The 25,930-nt window shown below is 46.4% G+C and overlaps 1 protein-coding gene and 1 non-coding gene across 2 annotated transcripts; one reads left to right on the top strand and one right to left on the bottom strand.

The window, feature by feature from the left end:
* Nucleotides 1-3,085: 3,085 nt before the first annotated feature.
* On the top strand, nt 3,086-3,158 carry TRNAR-CCU (transfer RNA arginine (anticodon CCU)). Its single transcript has one exon. It is a non-coding gene; the product is annotated as a tRNA-Arg (tRNA).
* A 14,156-nt stretch (nt 3,159-17,314) lies between these two features.
* Nucleotides 17,315-25,827, bottom strand: RpL19 (ribosomal protein L19). Its single transcript, XM_077661696.1, has 5 exons — nt 25,688-25,827; nt 25,293-25,399; nt 20,724-20,967; nt 19,528-19,638; nt 17,315-17,503 (listed from the first exon to the last, which is right to left on the bottom strand). Exons 1-5 carry the CDS (start codon nt 25,690-25,692, stop codon nt 17,368-17,370), a joined length of 603 nt encoding a protein of 200 aa, XP_077517822.1. The 5' UTR covers nt 25,693-25,827; the 3' UTR covers nt 17,315-17,367.
* Between the last annotated feature and the right edge of the window lie 103 nt (nt 25,828-25,930).

Below are 25,930 nucleotides of genomic sequence, written 5' to 3'. Positions count from 1 at the left end.
CCATTACAAATACAATGCTTTTTTTTTTTTGCTGGCTCAGTTTCAGTGCGAGCGGAGAGCGGCATAGCGACTCTGGTTGGGAGATGTTCCTTGAGTTCCGTGAAATAGTGTACCTAACTTTTGGACAGAGCATTCCCGAGCGCACTGTGATCAGTTATTTGAAAGTTAAAATTACTTGTTTTCTGAAAGAGTTTGCTGCCGAATATAGATGCTTCGATCATTTCCGAAATTCATTCCTTTGAATTATTGCCCTAGATTAATTTCACTATTCCATCTTTTAAACCGGCACGGGTGTAATGGGGTTGAAGCAAACTTCGCTTACTTCAATTCCACCCGCATGTGCCCAAGGAACTTCAGGAATATCTGTCGCGCCTTATGCGAACAGCATAAGCTACGAGCATGCTAGAAACAGTCGGCTATCTTTGTCAGCGGCACTTAAGTTAGGGAATGCGTACAGGTACCAATGGCGCGCAATACACGCGACTCTTCTTGAAGGCTAAAAATGTAAAAAAGAAAACAGAAAAGAGAGGAGAAGGATCTGACCGCTAATGTGTATTTCTTGAGTGCTTGCAGTTGACGCCGCCGGTGCCATTGCGCAGCGCCAGGCATAGCTTCCGCATGCAGTGTAGATCGGAGCAGGTTACAAGCCTAGCTTTCTTTGAGGTCACTTTTAATTGTGAGGCAACTCGGGAATATTGTAAAGTGCTGTTTTGAACTTATTGACAGAAATGATCTACTCTTCCGACGCGTAGCAAAATCTTGCTTTTAAAATACTATATCCTGCGCTCGCACCGAGTAGTTAAGACTGCCATAGAAAACCAATGAGGCGCGTTTTTGACAAGAAATTAGCAGAAAGCTACAAGCATCCCAAGGAGAGATCTGCGCATACATCGATGGCTATGGCGCAGTCTTTCGATGTGCGAAAAATTGCGTTCATAAATAACACCCCCTTGAAAAAACACGCTTGCCCAGAATTTCTCGGTATGCAACAGACGGATTAGAAAATGGCGCAGATTTTCGCTGTCTTCCTTGTCTTCAACAAGGGGGTCACTGTGACAGCGTTGCAAGTGCACTTCAATTCCTATTAATGCAAAAGTATTATATGGCTCACGAGGCGGAAAATCCGGCTCTGTCGCAGTTGTCCACACCAGATGGTCCGAAAACCCGCGGGACCTCTACGTCATCAGAAATGAAAGAAAAAGAAAATATCTTAAATAAAATTTCTCCGGAAGTAAGTTTCGAACCCAGGCCGGCGCGAACAGATCAGCTTTGCTGGCCACTTCATTGGAGCACTGCACCATCACCGCTTTTTTTTTTCTTTATTGCATGAAAATAGTGCTGAAAAGAAAAATCTAACCATGCATATGCCACAAAACACCAGGCCACCATACCCCTGCACGACCCCACCTTCCCAAGCATCAGAAGTGTGGGAGGCACACACATGTAGGAGCCAGCTAGGCGGCTCTTCCAGGGCAACAAGGCCTATTCCACCAGACTCTAGAGAAAGAAATAGGTTATCGCACGTATACATCACCGCTTTATTTTTTCGACATGATATTTATTAAAGTGATGCAATGTATTATGTACCATTTTGCCAAAAGTAACCGGGCAGCAATGGTTTGTTTCTTAACCGCATAGCGAAGCCCTCATAGAAGCCCTTAAGCTCTCAATCCGTGTAAAGTAAGGAGAATCGTTGTTCTCACGTTTTGACACCTCTCGGTCTTTAGGAGGGCCGTAAAGGCTCCGTTATACGGTTGAGAAGCAACAAGCTGCTGCTCGGTTACTTTTGGCAAATGGTGTACATGAACTATGTGCAAACATTAAGAAAACAGTGACAAATAAGCACAATGCATAACACGACACACTTAATGAACGAAGCACGAGAAAAGAGGCAGTGCAGAGCACATAACTAAGACATCATAATACGACACACCTATAGCAATCGCGGCACAACACCCCGCGCGCTATACTGCCAGTCGTTGATATTGATGTTGAGCCCTTGGAGAATGGCACGTACTGTGCATAGGGGAGTTGGCCACACGTGCCAGACTTTCGCGCTGAGTCTGAGTATCGTAGTCTTCATCAACTTTCATCCGGGCCGGTGCGAAAAGTTCAGCTTCGCTGGCCACTAGATGTTTTCGCATTCACAGCACGTCAGTAGTCTTAAGTGCCTTCCGCAATTCGTATTATATCTCTGAGGAACTGAAGTGCTCGGGATCCCGCCACCGAGGAGCGCTCGCAGAGAGTTCTGCTTGTACCATACATTCAGCATCTGTGTAGCCGTCCAAGTCAAGAACGAAGCTTAAGTACCCCCAGGCTCCACCCAATTCTTATTTGTTGTAAGAATTGATTTTTTTTTGCTTTTCTGGATATGTTTCTGCTTGTCAAGCAGCAAAAGACTCGTTTATTGCTGGGAAAATTGCATTTAAAAAAAATGAACTTTTTTCTCCCGCCACTCGGCAGAAACACGTGACGTCAAGACCAAGAATGACTCAGTGATCTCCAACTGAAAAAGAAACTGATGTGGCCTTGCCTCAGAGATCCGCGTTAGAAAGATAATGCTGACATCATTGCGATTTACCTTTGACAACATAAATGTTGTGGCGATAAGTGAATTTTAGCTTCAGTTTAATCTAGTTTATAAAAGCGCTGTTTTCAGTTGAGGTGGATTATTTCGCATTAAGACACTGTGATATATGGATGCAGCTAGGCCAAATTAAACTGTCCTCAGGGACCTTTCAAGCTGTTTCTGGAGTAAATAATAGTACCAGCCTTACCCAAGAGACACAAATAGCAGCGGCTAAACAGGCCAGTCCATGGATGTCCCTCATGCTCAGCGTCTACCCCAATATATATATATATATATATATATATATATATATATATATATATATATATATATATATATATATATATATATATATATATATATATATATATATATATATCGGTGTCGATGCACGACTAACGGACATACATAAGGCGAGTGAAAACAAGTGCAGAAATTAGGCTCGACTCACGACTGCCTCTCAGGGGACTTTTCTATGCCACTTCCATCTCAACTTTAAATTCGCTGAGATGGCGTGCCCTCGTGGCCTAATGGATAAGGCATCGGTCTCCTAAACCGGGGATTGCGGGTTCGAATCCCGCCGAGGGTAGCAATTTTTTTTTTCATCGCTATATAGCTCTGCGCATGCTCGCTTGCATCTCCGCAGCTACGTCTGACGAAAAATTTGTGCCCTGCTGATAATCGAGCTCTTTTCGCGATGCTTGAAAAGCAGCCAACCGGGAGCAGTTGCCAATTTACATGAGCAGAGTTTACTTCGAGTGCAATTTTTCATTGTACTTTCTAGTCACAGACAGCAGACCTCAGGCATTGAATTATTTCTTCGCAAGATAAGTTTTGATACGTCGTAGGTAATCGTGACCGCTTTTCTTATCACCGTCACTGTCGGGAGCTGCGTAATCTATTTCGGGAGAAGGGCCTCTCCTTAGGGATGTCTAGTTTGTCATGCGCTGTTCTTTCTGTCCCACCTGGCTTTATGCTCTCCGTGATGACCATCTCTAAGTTAGTGATAATATCGTCAACCCTCAAAGATAAGCGCCCAAAAAACTGTCTTGACGTCACCGCAGTTTGTGAAGAAGGCTTGCGGCGGCGATACTTGTATTTATTTCTTGTTTGCATTTTCTAGCTTATAAAAGATGCGTTTTCAGTGAGAGTAGTGTTTTTCACATATAGAACGCAGAAATCGATAGATCCGGAGCATTTTCAATTTAATTATCCTCTTCTTTCCTTTAAAACTTTAAATATAACTTTTGGGGACACGAAAGATCAGCAAACGACAAAACAGCACGCATCAAAAAAGCACGCCGGAAATAACAGCAAAGCGCCAAAACAGAGCACGGAAAAAACAGCACGACGCAAAAGAGAGCAGGGAAAAACAGCAGTTTTGTCGCCGTGCTGTTTTGCTATGTGCTGTTTTGACGCATGTTGTTTTATCTACGTGCTGTTATTTCATAGCACCATAATTTTGATTTAAGTGCCTGGCCGAACTTTAACGCGTTTCAAAAACCTGTGTGCATCAAACTCAGGTCAGCCTTCTTTGTTAGTTAATTTTAAGACCCTGGGGGCCACAGAGCTGAACGCAAATAACAAAGATATCACAAAAAGCAGTAGAGCAAGAAAACGCTTGAGCAAGGCTTATTCATCCCTACGTTACCTTTATTTTTTGCTGGAATATTTAAATAGCTCCAGATGGAAAAGGGATCCACCTGCTGTGCATCCCTGCACTCCATCTGCAAAGAAATCTTAGGTTTGTGCTCAGTCTATTCATGCATTCTACTGAACACCTCGTAATACTATAACTATTGCTGCAACTCGTCGTACCGCGTTCGTCCTTCATACACGCACTTTGTTACAGTGGTTAATGCGATAATCTTGCGAGTGAAATGCAGCAACTGGGTTTCGTGCGATAACGTAAGCCATGTGTGCAAACGAAAAGGAGTTAGACTAAGAAAAGTTTTAATTTTTGCTATACAAATTGCGTTCTCGACATTCACATGGAATGCTATAGTTAACGAAATCGGATGGTAGCGCTTAATGCATAATTGGTGAAAAGGAACCACTTTCCAGGTTCTCCAGTCAGCGGGAACATCTATGCGCGGGACTGCTGAAGACTGCGCACCAAATTGGATCACGAAAATTTTCAAAATTTTTGAAGTGGTCTGACCTACACATACACTCGAAGACACCTTTAATGAATCAGTTATATTTTCTGAAAGCCATAGTGTGCAACAATAACAGGATTCATTAGAAGGTATTCAAAGCACTGCGTGATCAGCGCAGAAGACTTAGGAGGAACGAGAGAATTATATATTTAAAAAAAAACATTGTTAAAAAGCGCAGGACAAATTTAGCAAATGGAAGGATTGGTTAGGCTGATAGCGCCATTGTATCTCGGGTTACTGACGTGCTAAATTTTTTCATTGGCGCCGTACCGACCGAGAGTATAAGGGCACGCACACGGGCATCCATGCTATCGAATGAAGAAACGTAGAACGACTGGAAATGTTAGCCAATGCTGGCTTCCCGCCAGACCAGGGGACAGCGGCAACTGTGGAGGAGGCCCGCAAAGGTCAGTCTAACCCAGCGCCTGCGCTTATCTGACCAGGCAGTCCCGTGGCGACAGAGCAGATGGGACGCCGAACAACCTTTGTGAAACCCGTCCACCTTCCTTGTATGGCTAGTACCGTAAAATGGCTCACCGCAACAGCTGTCTATAATGCTTATGTTTTAATGTGTACAGTACAGCACAGCACAGTGCGAACATTTTAAGACCGACGTGCTTGCTTCACATGTGTGCACAGTGTCCGCTGTACGCTCTTTGTACGATGAGAAAATCGACAACCGGATTGGTTCGTGCTCGAGTTGCACTGCCTGTGTATTGACTTTGGATGACGTTGCTGTCATTGGGGTCCGGTGATGTTCAGTTAGATTCAGGCCCTAACGCTTGGTCTGTGGCTTGTCATCAATTCTTTGACGAAAGAACCATCTGAACAATTTACAGCTCTTTCTTATTTGTTGAATGACCTTCAGGCTCAGTCGGTGCGGTATGATACGTGTCGAACGGAGCTGGTCGCTGACGTCAAGGCCGTCGGGCGTGTAAAAAAAGAAAAGATTGAGACCTAATCTGCCTCAAAACAGGTTAACTGAAACTGAAAACAGGTTAGACCCCCTTGCTGAAAAAAAAAAAAACGTGAGCTCATTTGACCGCTTTGACCAGGACGCCGCGACCATTCATAGTTCGGCGGCAACCGCAACATTCCGCCCGATTCCCTGCGTCGCGCCTTAAAAAGAATGAGGCTATAGGTTGCGGCGGAACGATTTCGTCAATTTCGAGGCATCACTGACTCTCGTGCGTATAGTTGGGGGAATCCTAGTCCCACACAAAACGCATTCTTAAGGCGCCCATGCGCTGTGCGATGTCAGTGCACGTTAAAGATCCCCAGGTGGTCGAAATTATTCCGGAGCCCTCCACTACGGCACCTCTTCTTCTTTCACTCCTTCCTTTATCCCTTCCCTTACGGCGCGGTTCAGGTGTCCAACGATATACGAGACAGATACTGCGCCATTTCCTTTCCCCAAAAAACCAATTATTATTATTATTATTAGCGGCGTGCTCGGCACTATACGCCTGACGGTTTTCGATTGAGCGCACACATCGCCTATATCTTTACTTACCAGACAGGTACGTCGTCCGGTTATGGTAAAATGCTCAACAGCCAAGTAAAAGGTTAAGTACTATCAAAGTGTATGAAGGTTAAGAGCGGAGGCGTGTCTGTTGCTGAATATTCATCTGCCGCTCCTTGCCAAGAAATTACAAGCTTCGTTGAAAGCCTGCCGGAGGTGCATTCCTTCCAACTTCGGTGCAGGACTTTGACCGTAAATAAAAGGAACAGTACGTGTACGGCCCGGCGGCCGATAGCGTAAAGGAACGTGCCGCAGCGCAAACAGCAGATAGCCGGCAGGCGCGTACATTGACACGGGCCCGTCACTGCATAGGGAAACGAGAAGTGCAGTGCATGGACTTAAAGCACTACGCCATGTGTCGGTTCTTTCTACTAACATATTCCATCGTATAATTATCAACAAGCATGTTTTAAATGTATGGAATGCGGCGGGTATATAACTTACACTCACCTGGCTCCATTCGCACATCAAAGGTCACGAAATTTACGTGGCTCGACATCATTTTACTCTTTATTAGTGAGGTAGCAACTGTCCTCTTAGCTGTTGCCAAATATTTCCCGTCGCAAGGCATCCATAGAATTAGTGACTTGGAAATCACTTGTCATCTGATTTAATTTTATCGTCAATAAATTTTACTTTGTGCTGGTTGTTGACGACTTATACACCTTATAGCACTTTGTGAACGAACTTCATAATACTATACACATTATTTCTAGTCATCACCCTACGTTGCCTATATTTTTGGTGGATTACATCAACATATTACTACCACTGCATGGCAGAGTGATATACCTGATGTGCACCTCTGCACTCCTTTTGCAGAGGAATTAATGGATACGTGCTCAGTCTTTTCATGTATTGATTTTAACACTTAGCCTTTATGAGAGTAAAAAATTTCGCTCCAAACACACTTGATTTAGTTCTGACATCTCGCCCAGACCTAACGGCTAATACCCCTTAATCACACACTTGTTTTAAGCGACCACGCTCTACAGTCTTTTATAGGGAGTGCATCGGGCAAAACGCGGTATAAATTTGCAGATAATCACCATTATTTCTTATTCAATGTTGTCAAATAACAAATGCTGCTGCTTTGGTCCCTACCGCCCTGACATCACGCTCGCTAAGTATGAAATGCCCAGCTGAAAAGCAACACAGTAAAATTAAACGAAATTTAAAAATTCAGAATGTCGCATTTTCCTTCACTCCATGGGGAAAATTAGACGCCATTCTAAATTCACCACGTTACTCACTCTTGCGATAAATGCACACAAAATTGGCTAAATCGACATCTAGACAATCTTTGAGAGACTATTTAAGTGACAGACACTTTACTAAGACCGAACCGAGCACTGTTTTGTTCCATGGCTCATTACTGTCAACGCAGATCTGCGCTGCTATATGTTTTGAATTTCCTGCCTTAATCGCAACTTTCTTTTTCTGTTTTAATGTCATAGTTGTTTTTTCGCTCAGCCATTCTGAATGAGCATGCGATTTGGTTTGATTCGTAGCACGAGAACTCGAACTTTTTAATGTGATTCTCGGCCAAACACAGCTTGCCAGCGTTGTGTAAATACCTGTTCGTACCAGCCGGACAGAGTGCGGTGGCGAGGTTTTGTTCTGTGGTGGGCTCATTCGGCAACACCAAAACGTTTTGTTGGCGCCGGCGATGCTTGCGGCTCTCCAGAGCTTTCTTCGGGTTTTCTCCACACTAGTCAGCCTTCATTGTTTTAGCGGGAGTAAGGTTCAACTTATTTCGTCTCTAAAGGGAGCAGCTGACACCAGTGACGACGAAAGATTTCGTTTGCACGCATATATTTAATAGCGGCAAAATATATAGATTATAATACAAATATTTGCAACAAAAGCGCAGTGACCCCTCTGAACATATCGACTATAGAACCGCTTAGGTCACCCACGTCTGAACAGAACGCCGCTTCAGCTCGAAGCTGGTGCGTCGGCCCTCCCGCCCCTTGGTACGCCAGCGACACGCTGGCGCCTGGTACTTGACAGAAAGAATCATCTTCCGCTGTCAGTGGGTTCAAGGTAACCCCCGTATGCTAGGGGAACAAGCGTCGCTGGGCAAAAGCCTCTGAGGCCAACTGCACCCCGGCAAAGGGGGCAGCGCCCGTCTCCCCATGCCTTCTCCGAACCACAGGGAAGGGGGTGGGAGCGCACGGGCGCTATTAACAGCGGGAAGGCATGGGTAGTGTTCTAGAGCTAGCAATAAAACAATTACATTTACTTTGGCCCCACCAGAACATCACAACGTCATGCCCCCCTCCCCAATGCAGCCTGCTGCTAAAATAATTCTATTTTAACCCACAAAACTATCCAATCCCCCCGCCTGGGTATTTGCCATGCTTACCGAGGTCAACAACAATTCAAGGCTAGGCTCAGTAACGGGTGCTCTGCACATGCAATAAAGTGGTTTAATATAAAGTGAAATAAAGTGGCTCAGCGGTGGCGTCCTATCAGGCTTTGCAATGGCGACGTTGGCGGTGCACAGGCGGGTGTTCTGGAAGCAGTCTCCCTGGAAAAAAATGCCCCTAGAAAAAATGTCCAGGAAGAAATGGCCCCGTGTGCAAAGTAATGAAAAATGGCCCGAAAGCTTCCAGGGCATCAGAACCCATTGTTTTTTAGGAACCATAGGCTCTGATTGTGCCAGTCATTATAGAAACCATGGTTTCTATGGCTGGAGTTGCTATTTGTTCTCCAGCAATGGTGACACCGCTTGTCATGGCTGGCGACGGGAGTTGGCAATCTGGTGCCGATTGCTGAAGTAGCCGTCGACAAAACAGGTTACATAGGACGTTTCTTACGAAATTAAAAACAAAGTGTAAAAACTGGTGTAATGAAACGTCATATGACCACAATACTATCAAGCGTATCATGACGCGAAAGGTGCCGATGAGTATGACTGCATGTAGTGCACTGGTTGCATCGCAGCAGTATAAACGTTTAGTTGCAACTTTTGCAAATTATACGGTCGCTTCTCTGCCTTGGCGTGTATTTTTTGGGCATGGCTCTATTGAAATGACCAATGGCAGCAGCTGCACTAGATATACCATATGTTGTTTCGATTCATCTTATGCTTTCGGAAGGTGTATTTAGGAAAATAAATCGAGTGAACGATGGTAACTTTGCGGCAAAAAAATAAAAAAAATGGTTTTGAGGAAAGAAAATGGCGCAGTATCTGTCTCATATATCGGCTGACACCTGAACCGCGCCGTATGGGAAGGGATAAAGGACGGAGTGAAAGAAGGAAGGGAGAGGTGCCGTAGTGGAGTAATACTAATAATAATAATTGGTTTTGGGGGAAATTAAATGGCGCAGTATCTCTCATATATCGTTGCACACCTGAATCGCGCCGTAAGGGAAGGGATAAAGGAGAGTGGAAGAAGAAAGGAAGAAAGAGGTGCCGTAGTGGAGGGCTCCGGAATAACTTCGACCACCTGGGGATCTTTAACGTGCACTAACATCGCACAGCACACGGGCGCCTCAGCGCTTCGCCTCCATCGAAACGCAGCCGCCGCGGTCGGGTTCAAACCCGGGTACTCCGGATCAGTAGCCGAGCGCCCTAACCACTGAGCCATCCCGGCAGGTTCGCGGCCAACCAACCCCTCCCACCTATCCCCTACGACGTGAAATTTCCATTCCACCTACGTAGATGGACGTCACAGGACTAACTGTCATACCGAAGCCAAGAACAGGAGGCTGAAAAGCAACGTATGTTCAATGACGTCATGCGTTCTGAAGAAGCAACCGCGACCGTAATGATGGGCCAAGACTGAGTCGGCGCTCTGTCGCCATGCAACTCTGTCCCCAGGACTTGTGTGCAAAGTACTCGTCTGGGATGACAAAAATAACGAGTTACATGCTGTTGGACATGCAATCCAATTTCAACTCTCTAGTAATTTCTAACAAAAAAAAGTTTTCGCTTGAGGCCATTTTTTTTCCTACAGGCCGATCATACCGATGCCTTTATTTCAGGGGTCATTTTTCCCGGTGTATAATTTTTTTCGGGTTCATTTTTCCCCTAGTACCCTTCGGCGGCGCAGAGGCAGTACCTGGACCTATGGCTGCGGAGACCGCAGTCCCTGTTTCCGCCTGCGCTCTACAAGGAAATTCCTGTTCTGTCGGAGCGTGCTATAGCATTGCATTGTTTAATTGGGAGAGTATTCGCGTAGTCTTCGTGCATTGTGCAGCGCGCGTGTGTGTGCTGCGCCGCAAACATGCAGTGTTCTCTCTTGTATACTGCTCCGGTTCTTGAGAGTACCGGGCCTGCACGATAGCCTGCGACTTTACCGCAAGCCTACTAGCCTATACTACTCATTCTCCTGTTACTCTCTTTTTTGCTGCACCTTTATATCCCCTCGTCCTTTTTCCCGGGCCCATTGTAGGGCAGAAAACCGGTTTTTTTCTTCTTGTTAAAACTGCCGCGGTGGCTCAGTGGCTAGGGCGCTCGGCTACTGATCCGGAGTTCCCGGGTTCGAACCCGACCACGGCGGCTGCGCTTTATGGAGGCAAAACGCTAAGGCGCCCGTGTGCTGTGCGATGTCAGTGCACGTTAAAGATCCCCAGGTGGTCGAAATTATTCCGGAGCCCTTCACTACGGCACCTCTTTCTTCCTTTCTTTTTCACTCCCTCCTTTATCCCTTCCCTTACGGCGCGGTTCAGGTGTCCAACGTTGTATGAGACAGATACCGCGCCATTTCCTTTCCCCAAAAACCAAATTATTATTATCTTCCTGTTTAAAAAATTATCCGGTCGAAATTATACCGGAGCCCTTCACTATAGCACCTCTTTCTTCCTTTCTTCTCTCACTCCCTCCTTTATTCCTTCCCATACGGCGCGGTTCGGGTGTCCACCGAGAACCGCCGGGCACCGCAGGGTGTTTGTAAAGAGCCTAAGGAGAGTTCGTTCGCCAGCTTTACACAGTCCCGTCATAGGAACCGGGTAGCGCCGGTGTTCGGTACGATAGTGCCCATCACCCCTTGCCCTACCCGAGAGGACTGGGAGGCGGCTCTGCTCGGCTGCCAGGAACTATCGGCCCAACAGGCCTGCATGGTTCGGCGGACCTGCGCAGCGGTCAGGACCTACGGAGTCCCGGAATGAGGTACTCCGCCTTGTACTGTAAGGGGCGAGACCCACTATAGGGCCTCTCCCCGAGCACCTCTCTGTATATATAGATCAATAAATGCTTTTCGCCACCACCGCCACCGAGATACGTGAGACCGTTACTGCGCCATTTCCTTTCCTCATAAACCAGTTTTGTCTTTTTCAATTTTCTCCTGTCCTCTATTCCTGTCCCCTCACCTCTTTCATTTCATTTCTCCATTCTGCCTGCTGTCCTTTATTTCCGCTGCCCCAGCTCAGGTGCTTCAGTATCGATGGCAGATGCCGGGGCTAGCAAAAATCTTTTCCTTCCTTTTTACTATTATTTTTAATAAAACCACTACCGCCACCTGTTAACCTCCCTGCCTTTCCTTGTCCTCTTCTTCCAGCGCGTGGCTAGAGCGGAATAGTGCAGCATTGTTCGAATAACCGATACAGGGCTTTCATTGTAGCTCTGAGGAGCTAGCCCAGTTCTCGAAGAGTTTCAGCACTGCATTATTAGAACTGCAGTTCCGCTATGCTTTTCTTCTGCGGATCAATGTTGCGCTGCTGGCCCTTAGTAAATTAAGGGTGTGTTGTCGGCTGCTTGTGATGTATCACTCATTGTAATTTAAAGGCGCCAAAACGCACGCACGCACGCACACACACACGAGAGAGAGAGAGAGAGAACGGGAAAGATCTTTAATTTGCAATGATCAATTGCCAACTAGCCCAAAAAGAAGTTCTCTTTAAGATGTATGACTCGTCGGGGATACCCTCACTGTGACGCGTTCAAAACTGGCAGAAGGTGAAAAGAGGATTAGAAGCTACAAATCTGCTAACGTCGGTGCCATAAACAAAAGGCTGTATTTTTTTTTTCTTTAATAATTCGCAAGTGGTTTTGACTCTCGTAGTGCGTAAAAAACTGAAACACACATGTAAATAAAAATTAACGGCGTAACGAAATATTACATTCCCACTCGTATATGGTCGTCTTTAATCGCCTCGTCCATCTAATGATGGCCAAATAACAAAAGCCGTCTGGATAAAGCAGCCAAATTTTCTACATACCCTGACCGTCGGAAAGCTAGGATTTACTTCAAATGAAGTGTGGGTATGTGCCATCTTTTGATAGGCAAACAACAACAACATATCTCACAGCTCTGAAACAAATAAACGGCATCTCTGTGAATAACTCATTGCCATCGACGCTGAAAACTGACATTAGAGAATTGCGGCTCGTTATGAACCTAAAGGATCAAGGTGCAATGACTCTGGTTGATAGTTCGGTTAAATGTATCCCTCGAACGATGGTGCGTCAGTTCTTAGTGGAGGTTTTACAAGTAAAACTTCTTCCTATCGACGTGTTAATACGTGCCACGAAATACCCTGATACTATAGCGCAATGCTTTTATTCATAATTGAACCCACTGACGTTGAAAATGTCATAAAGGTCACTGACACCTTCTTTCATGCCTGCAGCTGTGATTCAGTTGATTCAAGTTCCTGAAAAGTGCAGGCTGTTACACTTACATACTATATTAATAATAATAATAATAATTGGTTTTTTGGGGAAAGGAAATGGCGCAGTATCTGTCTCATATATCTTTGGACACCTGAACCGCGCCGTAAGGGAAGGGATAAAGGAGGGAGTGAAAGAAGAAAGGAAGAATAGGTGCCGTAGTGGAGGGCTCCGGAATAATTTCGACCACCTGGGGATCTTTAACGTGCACTGACATCGCACAGCACACGGGCGCCTTAGCGTTTTTCCTCCATAAAAACGCAGCCGCCGCGGTCGGGTTCGAACCCGGGAACTCCGGATCAGTAGTCGAGCGCCCTAACCACTGAGCCACCGCGGCGGGGACATACTATATTAGCAAAAGCGTTTTGCCGGTAGGGAAGGTGATTCCGCTCCACAAGCCAGGCAGCAACCACTTCCCTCTCATCACCCAGCTTATTTTACCCACTAACGTTCCCCAGCAAAACCCTTGAGCACATTCTCCTTTCTAATCTTACTGACTGCAAAATCATTTTTTTTTTTTTTTGCAAATACCGCAACATGCGATTTGCAAAAAGTACTCACGTCAGCTCCATCTTCAACTTTTGAAATCTTTGAACATTGCTCCTTAGCTTGTCTCGTTTTTATCTTTCATAAATTTTTGACGAGGTGCGCCATAAGCTATCACCATGCAAGCCGCATCCTCTGAACGTCGACCCAAGACTTCTTGCCTGGATTTATTTGTCTAACCGATTCCTGTTCGTTGCGCTCAACAAATCGAACTCAAAAGCAACTAATGTTCAATCTAGCGTTCTCCGCGAATATCTGTTAGATCCTTCCGTGTTACACGGGCATTTTCAACGGCAGTTCAGTTGACTCTCAGTTGAACTGAACGGCAGTTAGCGGTGTTACACGGCAGTGCTAACTGCCGTTGAAATCTCAACGGCAGTTGAGTTCGACTGAGATCGGGGATGACCTTTCTTCCTTCACTCCCTCCTTTATTCCTTCCCTTACGGCGCGGTTCAGGTGTCCGCCGATACATGAGATCGATACTGTGCCATTTCCTTTCCCCCAAAACCAATTTATTATTATTATTATTATACATGACGGAAGCAAACAGTCAACGAAACCATGGCAAGGAGCATAGGGGATGTCTTATTGGGGTTGATAAGCGGGAGATTTATAAAGTAATTGTTTAAAGATAATTGATGTGAAAGCAGAAGAAAAAACCACATGCTGCCGGTGTAAATCCTAACCCATGACCTCCAAATTTCGCGTACGGTGCTCCACCAACGTTCAGTTGAACAGTTTCTAACTTCTCAAGGTTACGTTACACTTCAAATAAATACCCCCGAAACATGCCCCGAAAGCAGAAGATTGGACAGCCGTCTATGCATGCTTACGCCACAAAACACCAGGCCTCCATACCTCTGCTCAACCCCATCTTCCAAAACATCAGAAGTCTGGGAGGCGCACACATGCATCCAGATAAGGGAGCCAGCTAGGCGGCTCTTGCAGGACAGCATATACTCCCCGCACCAAAGCGCATTGCTCACGAAACAAAGATTTCGACGACCGTGGTGATACGGTGTGGCGGTCCATCATGCGGCTCTTCCAGTGACCAAATAGCCCCAGCAACTTAAGTAGATCATACGGCACAACACAGTTTTTCTCCACAGGCAAAAACGAGCACTGAGGGTGTCATGTCAGTGTCCTTTTTAATTGTTCGTTGTAATATTTCCCAGAAGATTTTTTCTTTTCGGCACTATTTCCACGCAATAAAGAAAAGATTGGGCAGCCGTCGCTGTAGCTCAATTGGTAGAGCACCGGACGCAAAGTTCCGAGGTCATTGGTGCGGATCACACCGGCGGTATGCGTTTTTTTTTTCTGCTCTCATCAATTATCTTTCAAAAATTGTCCCATAAATCTTTCATTTATCAACACCAAATAACATCCCCTACGTAGGCTCCTTGGTTTCGTTGACTGTTGGCTTCGGTCATGTATGTCACAATTAACAAGCCCCTTTTCTTGCTTTCCCTTGTCTGTTCGATCGACGTACAGGTTACTCTTCGCTAGCGGAGTACAGTGCAATTTACGAATTGAGCGGAGCGAATAATGATGATAATAATGATTGGTTTATGGGGAAAGGAAATGGCGCGGTACCAGTCTCGTATATCGTTGGACACCTGAACCGCGCCGTAAGGGAAGGGGTAGAGGAGGGAGTGAAGGAAGGTGCCGTAGTGGAGGGCTCCGGAATAATTTCGACCACCTGGGGATCTTTAACGTGCACTGACATCGCACAACACACGGGCGCCTTAGCGTTTTCCCTCCTTAAAAGGCGAGCCGCCGCAGTCGGGTTCGAGCCCGGGAACTCCTGATCAGTAGCCGAGCGCCCTAACCACTGAGCCACCGCGGCGGGTCAAGCGGAGCGAAGCTGAATCATAATTTGTTCCTTTTCGGCTGTCAAAAAAAAAAAAAAACGTTCTCAGTCGGTTCCTGGAAGTCGCCTTCTAATCGTGCAACGCAGGAGCTCGATTGCACCGCAGAGGGCTTCTTTGCCGCACCTTTGAGATGGTGCGCTTGTGCAGCTGTACAGTGAACTAGAATATTCTAGTTCACTATATGCAGCTGTCAACCGGCTTCTGCGAAATCGGAGAGAAAAGGCTCCAGCGAGTAGGACAGACGAGGTGAAGTAGAATATGGATGAAAAAAAAGATATTTCATAGAGAAAAAAAAACATTACACGCAAGAGTGAAAGGGGTAACGGTACGCAGTTATTGGGTTGTTAAAAAGGGGGGGAGAAATGGAAGTGCCCGAGGCAAGCAAGGTGCTACCTCATTTGCTTCACAAATGCTCACCACAAAACTCAGTGACAAAACTTCTATCATCAGTATACGGAAACGTTTTATTGATGAGTCTTGTAGCGCGTTTCATATAGCCATGGCACTCTGCGTCAATGTTGCTAATCACCACTTATCATACAGTAAAACCTCGTTAATTGAAAAATGTTCGAATTAACGAATGCTCCCCTCCCCCCCCCCCCCCCCCCCCCCCCCCCCCGCACATAAGTGGCAAAAACTTAAATTCATAAACTCAAAACCTAGGCGGCAACGGTTCTTCGTGGTTACGCCAGGCATTTTGCTCCGTCCACACTGTCGATAATGTCACCGTACTACAACAACTCTCAAATGGCGAAGGTCTAAGCGGCCTCTATTCGCCGTGGAGCCTCCTCGTAAGCGGCAGTGCGTGAAACAGACTGCGCCAACTGCCTGACGAGCGCGCAGTTTCGGCGCTCGTAAATCGCGAAAAAAATGGAAACACGAAAGGTTTCTGGTGCGAAAATTTAAAAAATCGACGCGCTAATGAGTGTCCGGAACTGCGCTGGTCGAGCAGCCATAACCGCGGTCTGCAGAAATAAAACCGTGGTTTTTAAGGAAAGGAAATGGCGCAGTAATTGTCTCAAATATGCCGGTGGACACCCGAATCGCGCTGCAAGGCAAGGGAGGAAGGTTGGAGTGAAAGAACAGGGTGCTGTAGTTGGTAGTCTCTGGGCAAATTTCGACTGCGTGGGGGATCTCTAACGTGCACCGATATTGCACAGCACAGGTGCGCCCTTGCGTTTCGCCTCCATTAAAACGCGGTCGGGTTCGAACCCGGGAGCTCCGGCTCAGTAGGTGAGCGCCCCAGCCACCGAGAAGGGTCAGAATTAAATTATGCGGCCGCACAGTTTTTCGGTGACTGGGCCCCTGGAACTTTGTCATGCCTGCCATTTCGTGTACATCAATATTTGGGCAACACTTTATCATGCGGTTCACGTTTTTAGAGGTATATTTGGACGATCGCCTTGTCTCAGTCATACAAGGCACCAGTCCTTCGTCGGGAGACTGTCGACACCGAACTTGGATCGGGCCTGACCGGAATGCGTACCGCCGGCAGTACAACTTATCGAATTAATAAGGTACAGCTAACGTTTTTACTGCACTTTGCGTTGCATATACACTTCGCGCTTCACTGTTGTGCCATGTTGCAAGTGAATCTGACCATATGCAGACAGGCAACTCTGCAATTTCAAAGCTTTCTTGCAGACAGGAATTACTGCGACATATAGTATGCCAACTGGCTGCTTAGCACTTCACTGGAGTCGTACAGAACATCCTGCGGAACAGTCCCCATAGAATGCAGCAATTTTATGACCAAGAAATGCACCAAGCGTGTACAGAAAGACAAAAACTTCTACAATCCTGTTTACGGTCAATTGAACGCAATGGGTGCTACACTCCCTCCCACTAACATCGGCCATTGGACACAGCAAGAATGCAGTGCGCCTACCTTTCTTCATGCTCCTTCCACTTCTTGCCGAAGATAAACCACCCCAAAACAAGATTCTGCTTCACTGCAGAAAATGCACAGTGCTAGGTGCACACAGCTGTAGAGAAACAAGTGTTTCCACGAGACACGAGGGTCTTGAGTACAGCGATAACAGTCCGCACATTTATTTTGCCCCCACGCAAGAGCAGCAACTTCACGACTTCTTGACGGCGGCTGCAGCTTCCTCCTTCTGGAGGGACAGCAGCATCTCTGCCTTCTTCTGCTGTATCCTCTCTGCACGGCGGTTGCGAGCCTCGCGGACCTTCAGTCTCCTGGCCTCCGCTTGGTCGCTGGAAACAGAAATTATAAGTACATGCACACAACAACGACAACGCATACTGTGCATACATTCAAGTCCTGCTAACTGTTCAACTCTTGTAAAAAAGAGTAATTGCTCACAGTGAAACATGCTACACTTGCAAATGCTTCTTAGCCATTAAGGCTGTGTCTGGATTTGCCCTTAACGGCTGAAACCATGCAAATATCTGGGCAGATGCAAGTCATGCAAATCTAGCAGACAGGTGGCAATGACCAGTTGCTGCTGGTGGCCATCTTGCATGCACAGAAGCATTGCCTGCAACCACACAAGTGACTCATGCAGAGAGCATTTTAAACAACATAGGGCAGTAATGGAAACAAGATACACTAGACGCCTAGACTGCCCTTTGGGAACACCACACACCAATTTTCTGCACAAAAAGGTGACTGAATTGCTAAGAAAACTGCAAATGAAATAATCCCAGATTTCCTTGCCCCCATCAGCACTGCCACAAAATGCAGCAAGTGTTATTTATATGAACATATCCCTTCAACAAGTGAGCAAAACTATAAAAACAAAACCACATTTCCCACCAATCCAGCAGCTCTTTATTACAATATTTATCAAAAGATGGCACCACTTCACTATTCAATACAAAGCTTAGTTTATCACCCTTTACTCTCCACGGCAGCTTCACTACTAGGAATGAGTGTCAACAACCCTGAGAGCTTCATGTTGGGCTGGCTCTTCTAAAACTGCTGTGTATAAAAGTGTTACAAAGAGCAAACAAGCAGCACACAAAGTAAGCAACGTTTTGGATTTTTGAATCCCAACTGCGCTTGTGCTACTTTCCTATTTCAAAATTATTTTCCATCGAGTAGTGTCTCACACAAAAGCAATGAGCTACTTGTGGTCGGCAAACATTTCGTGTGACCGATCACAGATTCCAAAATTATTGATAAGCATTTGCTATAGTCACAACTTTCAGATTCCCAGCTCTTCATTAAGGGATTTCTCTCGTACCTTTCAGATTTCTCCAAGCTGTTTCTCCACAGAAATGACAGTTTACCTCTAATAACGAACGCAGATTCCACCCCCCCCCCCCCCAAAAGTCTGAAAATTCAGCGGTATGTTTATTATGTGAGGTATGACAATGAAAGTTGTACTTTTTGACAGCCAAAATGAATGAGGGGGGAGGGCATTCATTACGTGAGTAAACATGGTACCTGATAACTTGGAACAGTAACGTTCTAACTAGTTGGTTCAGTTTTATGGGGTTTTTACATCCCAAAGCGATTGAGGCTATGAGGGGCACTGTAATGGAGGGCTCCGGATAATTCTGACCACCTGGGGTTCTCGTAATGCGCACTGACCTCGCAGAGTACACAGGCGTCTAGCATTTTGCCTCCACAGAAATATGACTGCCATGGCCAGGATCGAACCCACAGCTTTTTGGGTCAGCATGTGAGCATCATAACTACTGAGCCACCGTGGTGGCCTTTCACTCTAACTAGTGTGATATTAATATACTGACTAGCACAAATGGTTTGCTTATGTTAGGTAATGCAATACCAACTAGCTGATCGGATATGCAGCCAATGCTATTTCATTGTATGAGGTGTCTATAAAAGTATTACAACCACTCAGGCCGGTTATTTCTGCTATGCAAAACCTCGAAACTAATATCCAAAGCTTGGAAACTAAATACAAACTGCATTACATGCTGCCAGCAACATCTAGAACAATGCCTTTTACATGCTACAAGCTGTGCACATACACATACATGCTTTTAATGACCACCAACAGAGGATCAAACGCAAATACTCTCCACAAATAGAAGCAATCCCTATCTTACAATCAGCTGCAAAAAACTATCGTGCATTTTTGTATGCATTGCATCTTATCAAACATCTTCAAGGAATAACACACGAATCTCGTGCAGCAACAGCACCCAAGAGTTTGTATTTTAAGCTTTCTAGTAGTCCCTCCAGCCCAAGAGACTAAGTGTGCACCATCAAGGAAAGCAAACTGCGACAAAACCGCGATGCTACTCACTTGAGCTGCTTGGTCCTCATCTTCTCGGCCTTCTTCTTGTGGATGTACTCCATGAGGACACGCTTGTTCTTGAACACGTTGCCCTTGGCCTTCAAGTACAAGTCATGGTAGCTGCACAAGACGCCACATCAAAAGATCAGTCACGAGTGTACCAAAAAACAAAATCCAAGGTTGTCGCCAGAAGTTACAAGTAGCTGAGAAGGTAGAGACCTGGAAGCAATGTCTACCACCACAAAGGCCAAGGGCCATTTAACTGCTCTTTTCTTTTCAGGTGGCCCAACAAAATAAAGACATTTCACTTTGGCCCAATCATTAATGGGTAGTGGTTTAAGTCCAGGAAATCTTTCCTACTTCAAACCTTCATGAACTGACATACAATGATGAACAGCTAAGTGTAGTCACAACTGCAAATCCATAGCTGAGGAAGGAGCTACGATGCATGTTGCAGTGTGAGGAGCCCAAAATTAATTTGGGCCACCTAGGGTTCTTTGAAATCTCGATACACAAGCGACACCATTTTGCCTCCTTTCAAAACCTCACTGCTGCAACAAGACCAAAAGGTGCAATCTTCTGCTCAAGGTTGCCGACTGCAGACCAGAGCAGGAATTGCACCACGGTGAAATTCACCACTATAACTGAGAACCTTTTTGAAACAAGATTCTTATTAAAGCCTCCCACAGTCAACTTATCACAAGCAATGTGCACAATCACCACCATTACTACCAATATTGCAAAGGGCATGCAAGCCACAAAGACAACGTATCCCTTCTAGAAATGTGTTCTGGGATTTTGTTTCCAAGATGTGCCCAATGACTAGTGCAGCGGAATGAATTACGGTTAAGGTTAAGCGCTGCTGCCAATTTGATGCAAACAAAAACTGTCCGTGCAATGGAATGAATCAACAGGTCCCAGCCAAAAGTCAGACCACGACTGCTTCCAAGTCACTGCTCTCGCTAACAAAAATGATACTCTCCGTAAAATGCCTGTCTGCATACCCAGCAACTATCCCGCCCCCAACTTCGAAATGCATATGGGAACTAGGTAGATGAAATTTGACATGCTCCATACATAGCAGACAGAATGCAACAGAAGGACATGCGATCTGAGCAGAGATAATGCACTAGATTAGGTCAACATGCTCGAAACTAAAGAAAGACAGACACCCCCTACCAAAAACAAGCCAAAACGATACTAACAGGTGCTTGTCAATCTTCTTGGCTTCACGGTACTTCTTGAGCAGCCGCCTGAGGACCCGCATCCTGCGGATCCAGATGACCTTGCGAGGCATACGGGCATTGGCAGTACCCTTCCTCTTGCCAGGGCCGCAGTGCCGCCCCTTACGGCGAGCCTCCTGGTTCTTGCGGACACGGGCACGCGAGTGCACCGCCACGGGCTTGCGGATGATCAGACCATCCTTGATCAACTTCCGGATGTTCTGGCCTGCAATAGCAAGGTTACAGCTTCTGAAATGCTGCTTTCAGAACAAAAGCTGGATTAAAATATGCTCAGTGTTAGTTCAACGTCAGTTTTTTTTAGTCGCTTCCAAGAAGGCTTCTTTTACAAGTTACGCTTACAAGCTTTTCACAAACAACATTTGGCCTAAGTGAATAACGTGTGGTGAAATTTTAAGGCTGACAAGCAAGCGTTACTTTCGGCATAAATTTTTTTAAAAAATGCCATCATATTTCGAATGTTAGCGGGACCAGTATATGGCAACATGGCACAGGCAAACACCTTTGAGAGCAGCTACTGATCTTTCTTATAAAATATGAAACGTTTGTAGGAGCATGCAACGAACAGCACCGCAATCAGAAATAGCTGTTCACATTACCATCAGACACCAAACTTTTACCGTCATATTGACAACAGTCGAATACTGCAGCGCCATTTAAACGCGAACTCAAAAAAGGGCTGCTGTCCTTAATCTCCAACCAATATACATGTTAGCAGGTTGTTCAATCTGGTTACATTTGCTGCAGCAGTTCAACCCATGTATGCTGAAATATCAGAAATTTAAAAAGTTTTTTTTTACAGGTAGTTTTCACGTGGCATCATGGGCACCATATTTGCGTGCCGTGGCTAGCTTCCATAGTGTACACAGAAACCGGTCAACCAGTGATAGGCGGATTAACAACATGCCGAGGCTTCTGCTGTGCTTTCCAGAGCCAAAGATGGCAACTGCCAAGACGTCTGTGAAAACTAAGCATATGATGTTTATTTCACATCAGAATTCAATCATTATTTTATTGGTAGAAATATTTTTCTCAACACCAACTTTTTAGCCGTACTACAATGTAGGACACACCGTGCAAATTTGCTACCTGTCAAATGTGTTAAAGCTTCAAACATTTGACATCAACTTTAAGATCACATTTCTTATCTCGCTATAGTCGAATACAACTCAAGAACGAAGCAGAAGATGCTTCGCACAGGAGGTCCTCCAGCCAATATCATCAACCGAATTTCATGAAGCCGCGGTTATTCCCCATTCATCTATCTGCATTGGTCAGGGGGAATATCGGTCGACACCAGTGGCTGGAGGGACTCCTTTGTCGCTTCGTTCTTGAGTTGTACCAGATCATAGGTGATTTGCTTGCGACAATGTGCAAAAATGATTTGTTTCCCTTGCGTAATCACAATGTATTCGATGGCGTCAAATCTGAAAATGGCATCCAGAGAAGACTGGCCAATCTTTCTGAAGGCACACAACGCTCAAAAATGAACACACACCACAACCCGTGCACAGGGAAAGTTTAGAGCCTCTTGAACACACATAAGCAGGCGCAAGCTTTTACGTGATAAACAGTTACTGCACAAAAAAGCGGTGCCCTATATGTAGGATGCTAGGCATATGTGGGTCAAGGAGTACAGCACGAGTTCTTGGCTGGCTAGCACTTGCAAAGTGTAAGTGCAGCTATAGTGCAGCAACATGGCGGCGCCTGTGCATATGCAGATATGGTTTCTGAGGGTTTAACGTCCCAAAGCGACTCGGGCTATGAGAACACCGTAGTGAAGGGCTCCGGAAATTTCAACCACCTGGGGTTCTTTAGCATGCACTGACATCGCAGAGTACACGGGCCTCTAGAATTTCGCCTGCATCGAAATTCGACCGCCGCAGCCAGGATTGAACGCGCGTCTTTCGGGTCAGCAGACAAGCACCATAACCACCGAGCCGGCCATATGCAGAAGATACGACCACAGCCTTAAAGGGACACTGAGGAGAACCTTATCAAATTTTTTTTGTTAGCAAAATCCAATAGTTCGGCATTTCATGGCTTTGTTGCCGCTTTTCCGGGAGCGAGAGATGCATTTATTTCAAAGAAATTTGGATTCGAAGTTGAAAAAGTTTTCCCGCCGCTCCGATTCAAACTCGAGAACTCTTATGACGTCACAGGGCGGAGTGACATGAAACGTGTCGTAAACGAAGACTCCGTGATTTCTGGCAGCTAGCGGTGTGGTCTAGCAGCTGCCGAAATGAGAGCTACCGCCACCGCAAGTTGAAGGCATCTATCGGGGGTCGCTACCGTCGCTTCGTTTACGTTTGCACCGGCGTCTTGCCAGCGTTACGATGGATCCCTTTCCCGAACCCGACGTAGTGCTTGCAAAATCTCCGGCCTGCATTTCAGCGACCTCAGCCCCACAGAGCGTGTGATGCTTTTGAGGGAGCACGGTTAGGTTAGGTGCCGGTGGGTCGTTTCCCCCTTCCTCAGTGAGCAGCCGTTGCGAACTAAATATCGTAACCCCAGTGCAGGGAGTCGCGAGGCGCCAGAACAAGATCGGCGCCTTGCGCCCATCGGAGGCTGGCCGGGGCTTTGGGGCCAACAGATTGCGATTCCTTGAACGGCGCGGTTGCAAGGTGCAGCAGGCGGCGTGGAGGTCTCCCACAGTTGCAAGGGCCAAGTTATTTATTTTTTTTGCCACAAAAAACGGATGGGTGCTCAAGGGCGGTCGCATTTAAAGTTGACGGCTTGAAACTAAAGCCAGCACACGACACTTTAACGGCTTCCGCTAGATCCAACGGGTCCACTGGATCGGGCTCTCTCGCCCACTTGCATGGACCTTCAGATATGTACTGTGAATAGATTAAATTAGCCGAGAGCTCGAAAAGAACAGCTCCGCCCAACTGCCGAAGCTATTGAATTAGGTCACAATGCGCACCTCGCCGCGGAGCCGAATCAGTCTGGCCGGGCCGCCAGCAGCTGGCGCACTCGGCGCGAAATAGAGACATGCTCCAAGTCTCCCCGCCAGTGCGGCCAGAGTGCGCCAACGCGGTTGGCGCTCCAACCGCTTTGGCCGTCGTGATGTCACCATGCAGCGCACGCGCGCGCGTTACGCCGGAGCACAAACGCACTTTAAGAGAGCCTGCGCTTAACCGCTAACCAACGTATTCGGCGGCAGCATCTATGGGAGCCACTGAAACCCCCCGCCCACTCACTGATTAAAAAGCACCCTGTGCTGAGGCTTGGAATCGAACCAGGGCCTTTCGCATTTGAGGCGAAGACGCTACCACTCCGCCACGACGGCTCAAGTTACAACTATCTATAAAGGCGCATCTAGTGAATGCCCTCTTCTGATGCAGAAATCTCAGCGCTTTCGCTACGTATATCCTGGCGTATATCCGGTTTTCTTTGCTTCCAACATTCAGGTTGTCTTTTGTCTGCCTTCCTTGTGTGATAAAAGTGCACCATCGGTTTTAAAACAAAACTTACTTCAATATTGAACCGCGCAACCTTCCCTTGTCAGCCTCAGAGATTCACGGCCCTATGTAGGAAGAAAAATTCCTCCAAGGTGGCGTCTCTTGTCCTATGACGTCACCATGCTTGTACTTGCGAGATTGCCCTGTGGCGGCGGTACCTGTATTTTGGTTCTTGCTATTTTCTACCTTACAAGAGCCTCGTTTTCAGTAAGAGCGGCGTTTTTGTGATCAGGAGTTGGTATTCTATCGATACAAGCCAACTTCAATTTCTCCTCAGGGTCCCTTTAATAAAATGGTGGCAGTTCTGCCCTGAGAGGAAGGTGGGTAGCTGTTGCCAGGATTGTAAACTCAAGCAGTGAAGTCTAGCCCCTCGGGCAGCATTTCTGTGCATAATCGTAAATCGTGCGCACAATGTATGCAACGACTTTTTTCAGAATAACAATGTAGCTGGCACATGGCAACAATTTTTACTGCGATTTGCTGTTTGATAATACCTCACGCGGTACGCAACTGGCTGCTAATTGGTGACGACGCCAAGGCGAGCCGACGAGCAAACGTGCACTCGACCATTCGTTTTGGAAGCAGCCAGTGCCAAGCTGCATTTGAACTGCCTGAACTGGCGCTGGACGCTTGCGGCATCGCCGTAGGACTGTACGGAACTAGTGCAGCGAGTGCAGCCAAATCGAACTGAGCTGGTCGCGAAAGCACAGTTTTGCAGGCTGCATCCCGAAAGAGATTACATTGTTTGGAACTGCTAGCTGCAGGTCACCTGAACAGCCCGCGCTTCTTTTGAGGCATGGCATGACCGAATGAAAACACTGTACTCAAACATGCAGCTGTTGCAGGATGGCCCGCTGTAACGCATACCCGCATCACACAACACAAGCCGTCATGCATGTGGCAACCGGTTTGAAGGCACCAGCGTCCACGAGAATGCTTCGCAGTATTCTTCACATTACCAGGCGCCTCATTCGGATAGTTACGCGATAATTAACCATTTCAATACAAAGGTAAGTAACTTAATGAGAGTACAAAACGCAGGTAACTCAGTATGCAGAAGGTCACTCACGGGAGTTGGAGTTTGCGATCTCATTCGTCTCGTTGGGATCCAACCAGACCTTTTTGCGGCCGCATTTGAGGACGGCGGCGGCCAGCCGTTTCTGTAAGCGCAGCGTACTGCGAGGAAATCATGACAGCAGGTTAACTTTGAAGCTTCGCGAACACCCATCACAGCTGAATGCGCACGCACAACACACGGGAAGTGTGCTAGGGCTGACAGCTAAGCCTAGCGCCACATCATGTGCCTCCGGCTTTGCGGCGAAGAATGTTTAATTCGCTTAGTCACATTGAATTGACCCCATAACTTTTACAGGCGAACACAACTTTGATATTTAAAGCACGCAGCATGCCCCATGGCATCAACTTTACTCATATTTCGGCAGTCAAAATGCAGAGATAACCCACCTCATGCTTGCAGCAAAACCACGCGCAGCCTGAAAGGAATAGAGAGAGATTTGATTGAAAAGTGATTCCTCCGCCCAAAGTGTAGTCCCTACGTTTTCGTGAAGGAACAAATTCCGTCAGTGACAATATAAAATTTAAGTACAAAGTTTGACATCACTATTTATGTAGGTATAAACAATGCAAAAACTAGCGCTTTGAACTTAATTACACGGTAGCAAGTTTCTGCAAGTTCTGTTATTTTGT

The sequence above is a fragment of the Amblyomma americanum genome, chromosome 4 (genome assembly GCF_052857255.1).
Source record: "Amblyomma americanum isolate KBUSLIRL-KWMA chromosome 4, ASM5285725v1, whole genome shotgun sequence".
In the NCBI taxonomy this organism is placed as follows: domain Eukaryota; kingdom Metazoa; phylum Arthropoda; class Arachnida; order Ixodida; family Ixodidae; genus Amblyomma; species Amblyomma americanum.
The sequence above is the reverse complement of the archived record's forward strand: the minus strand, read 5'-3'. Positions and strand labels throughout refer to the sequence as shown.

Coding starts and splice junctions, on each gene's coding strand:
- RpL19 (XM_077661696.1), bottom strand. Junction 20,968..25,292: donor GATCGCAAACTCCAACTCCC/GTGAGTGACCTT, acceptor TTGCTATTGCAG/GCCAGAACATCCGGAAGTTG. Junction 17,504..19,527: donor ATGAGGACCAAGCAGCTCAA/GTGAGTAGCATC, acceptor TTCTGTTTCCAG/CGACCAAGCGGAGGCCAGGA.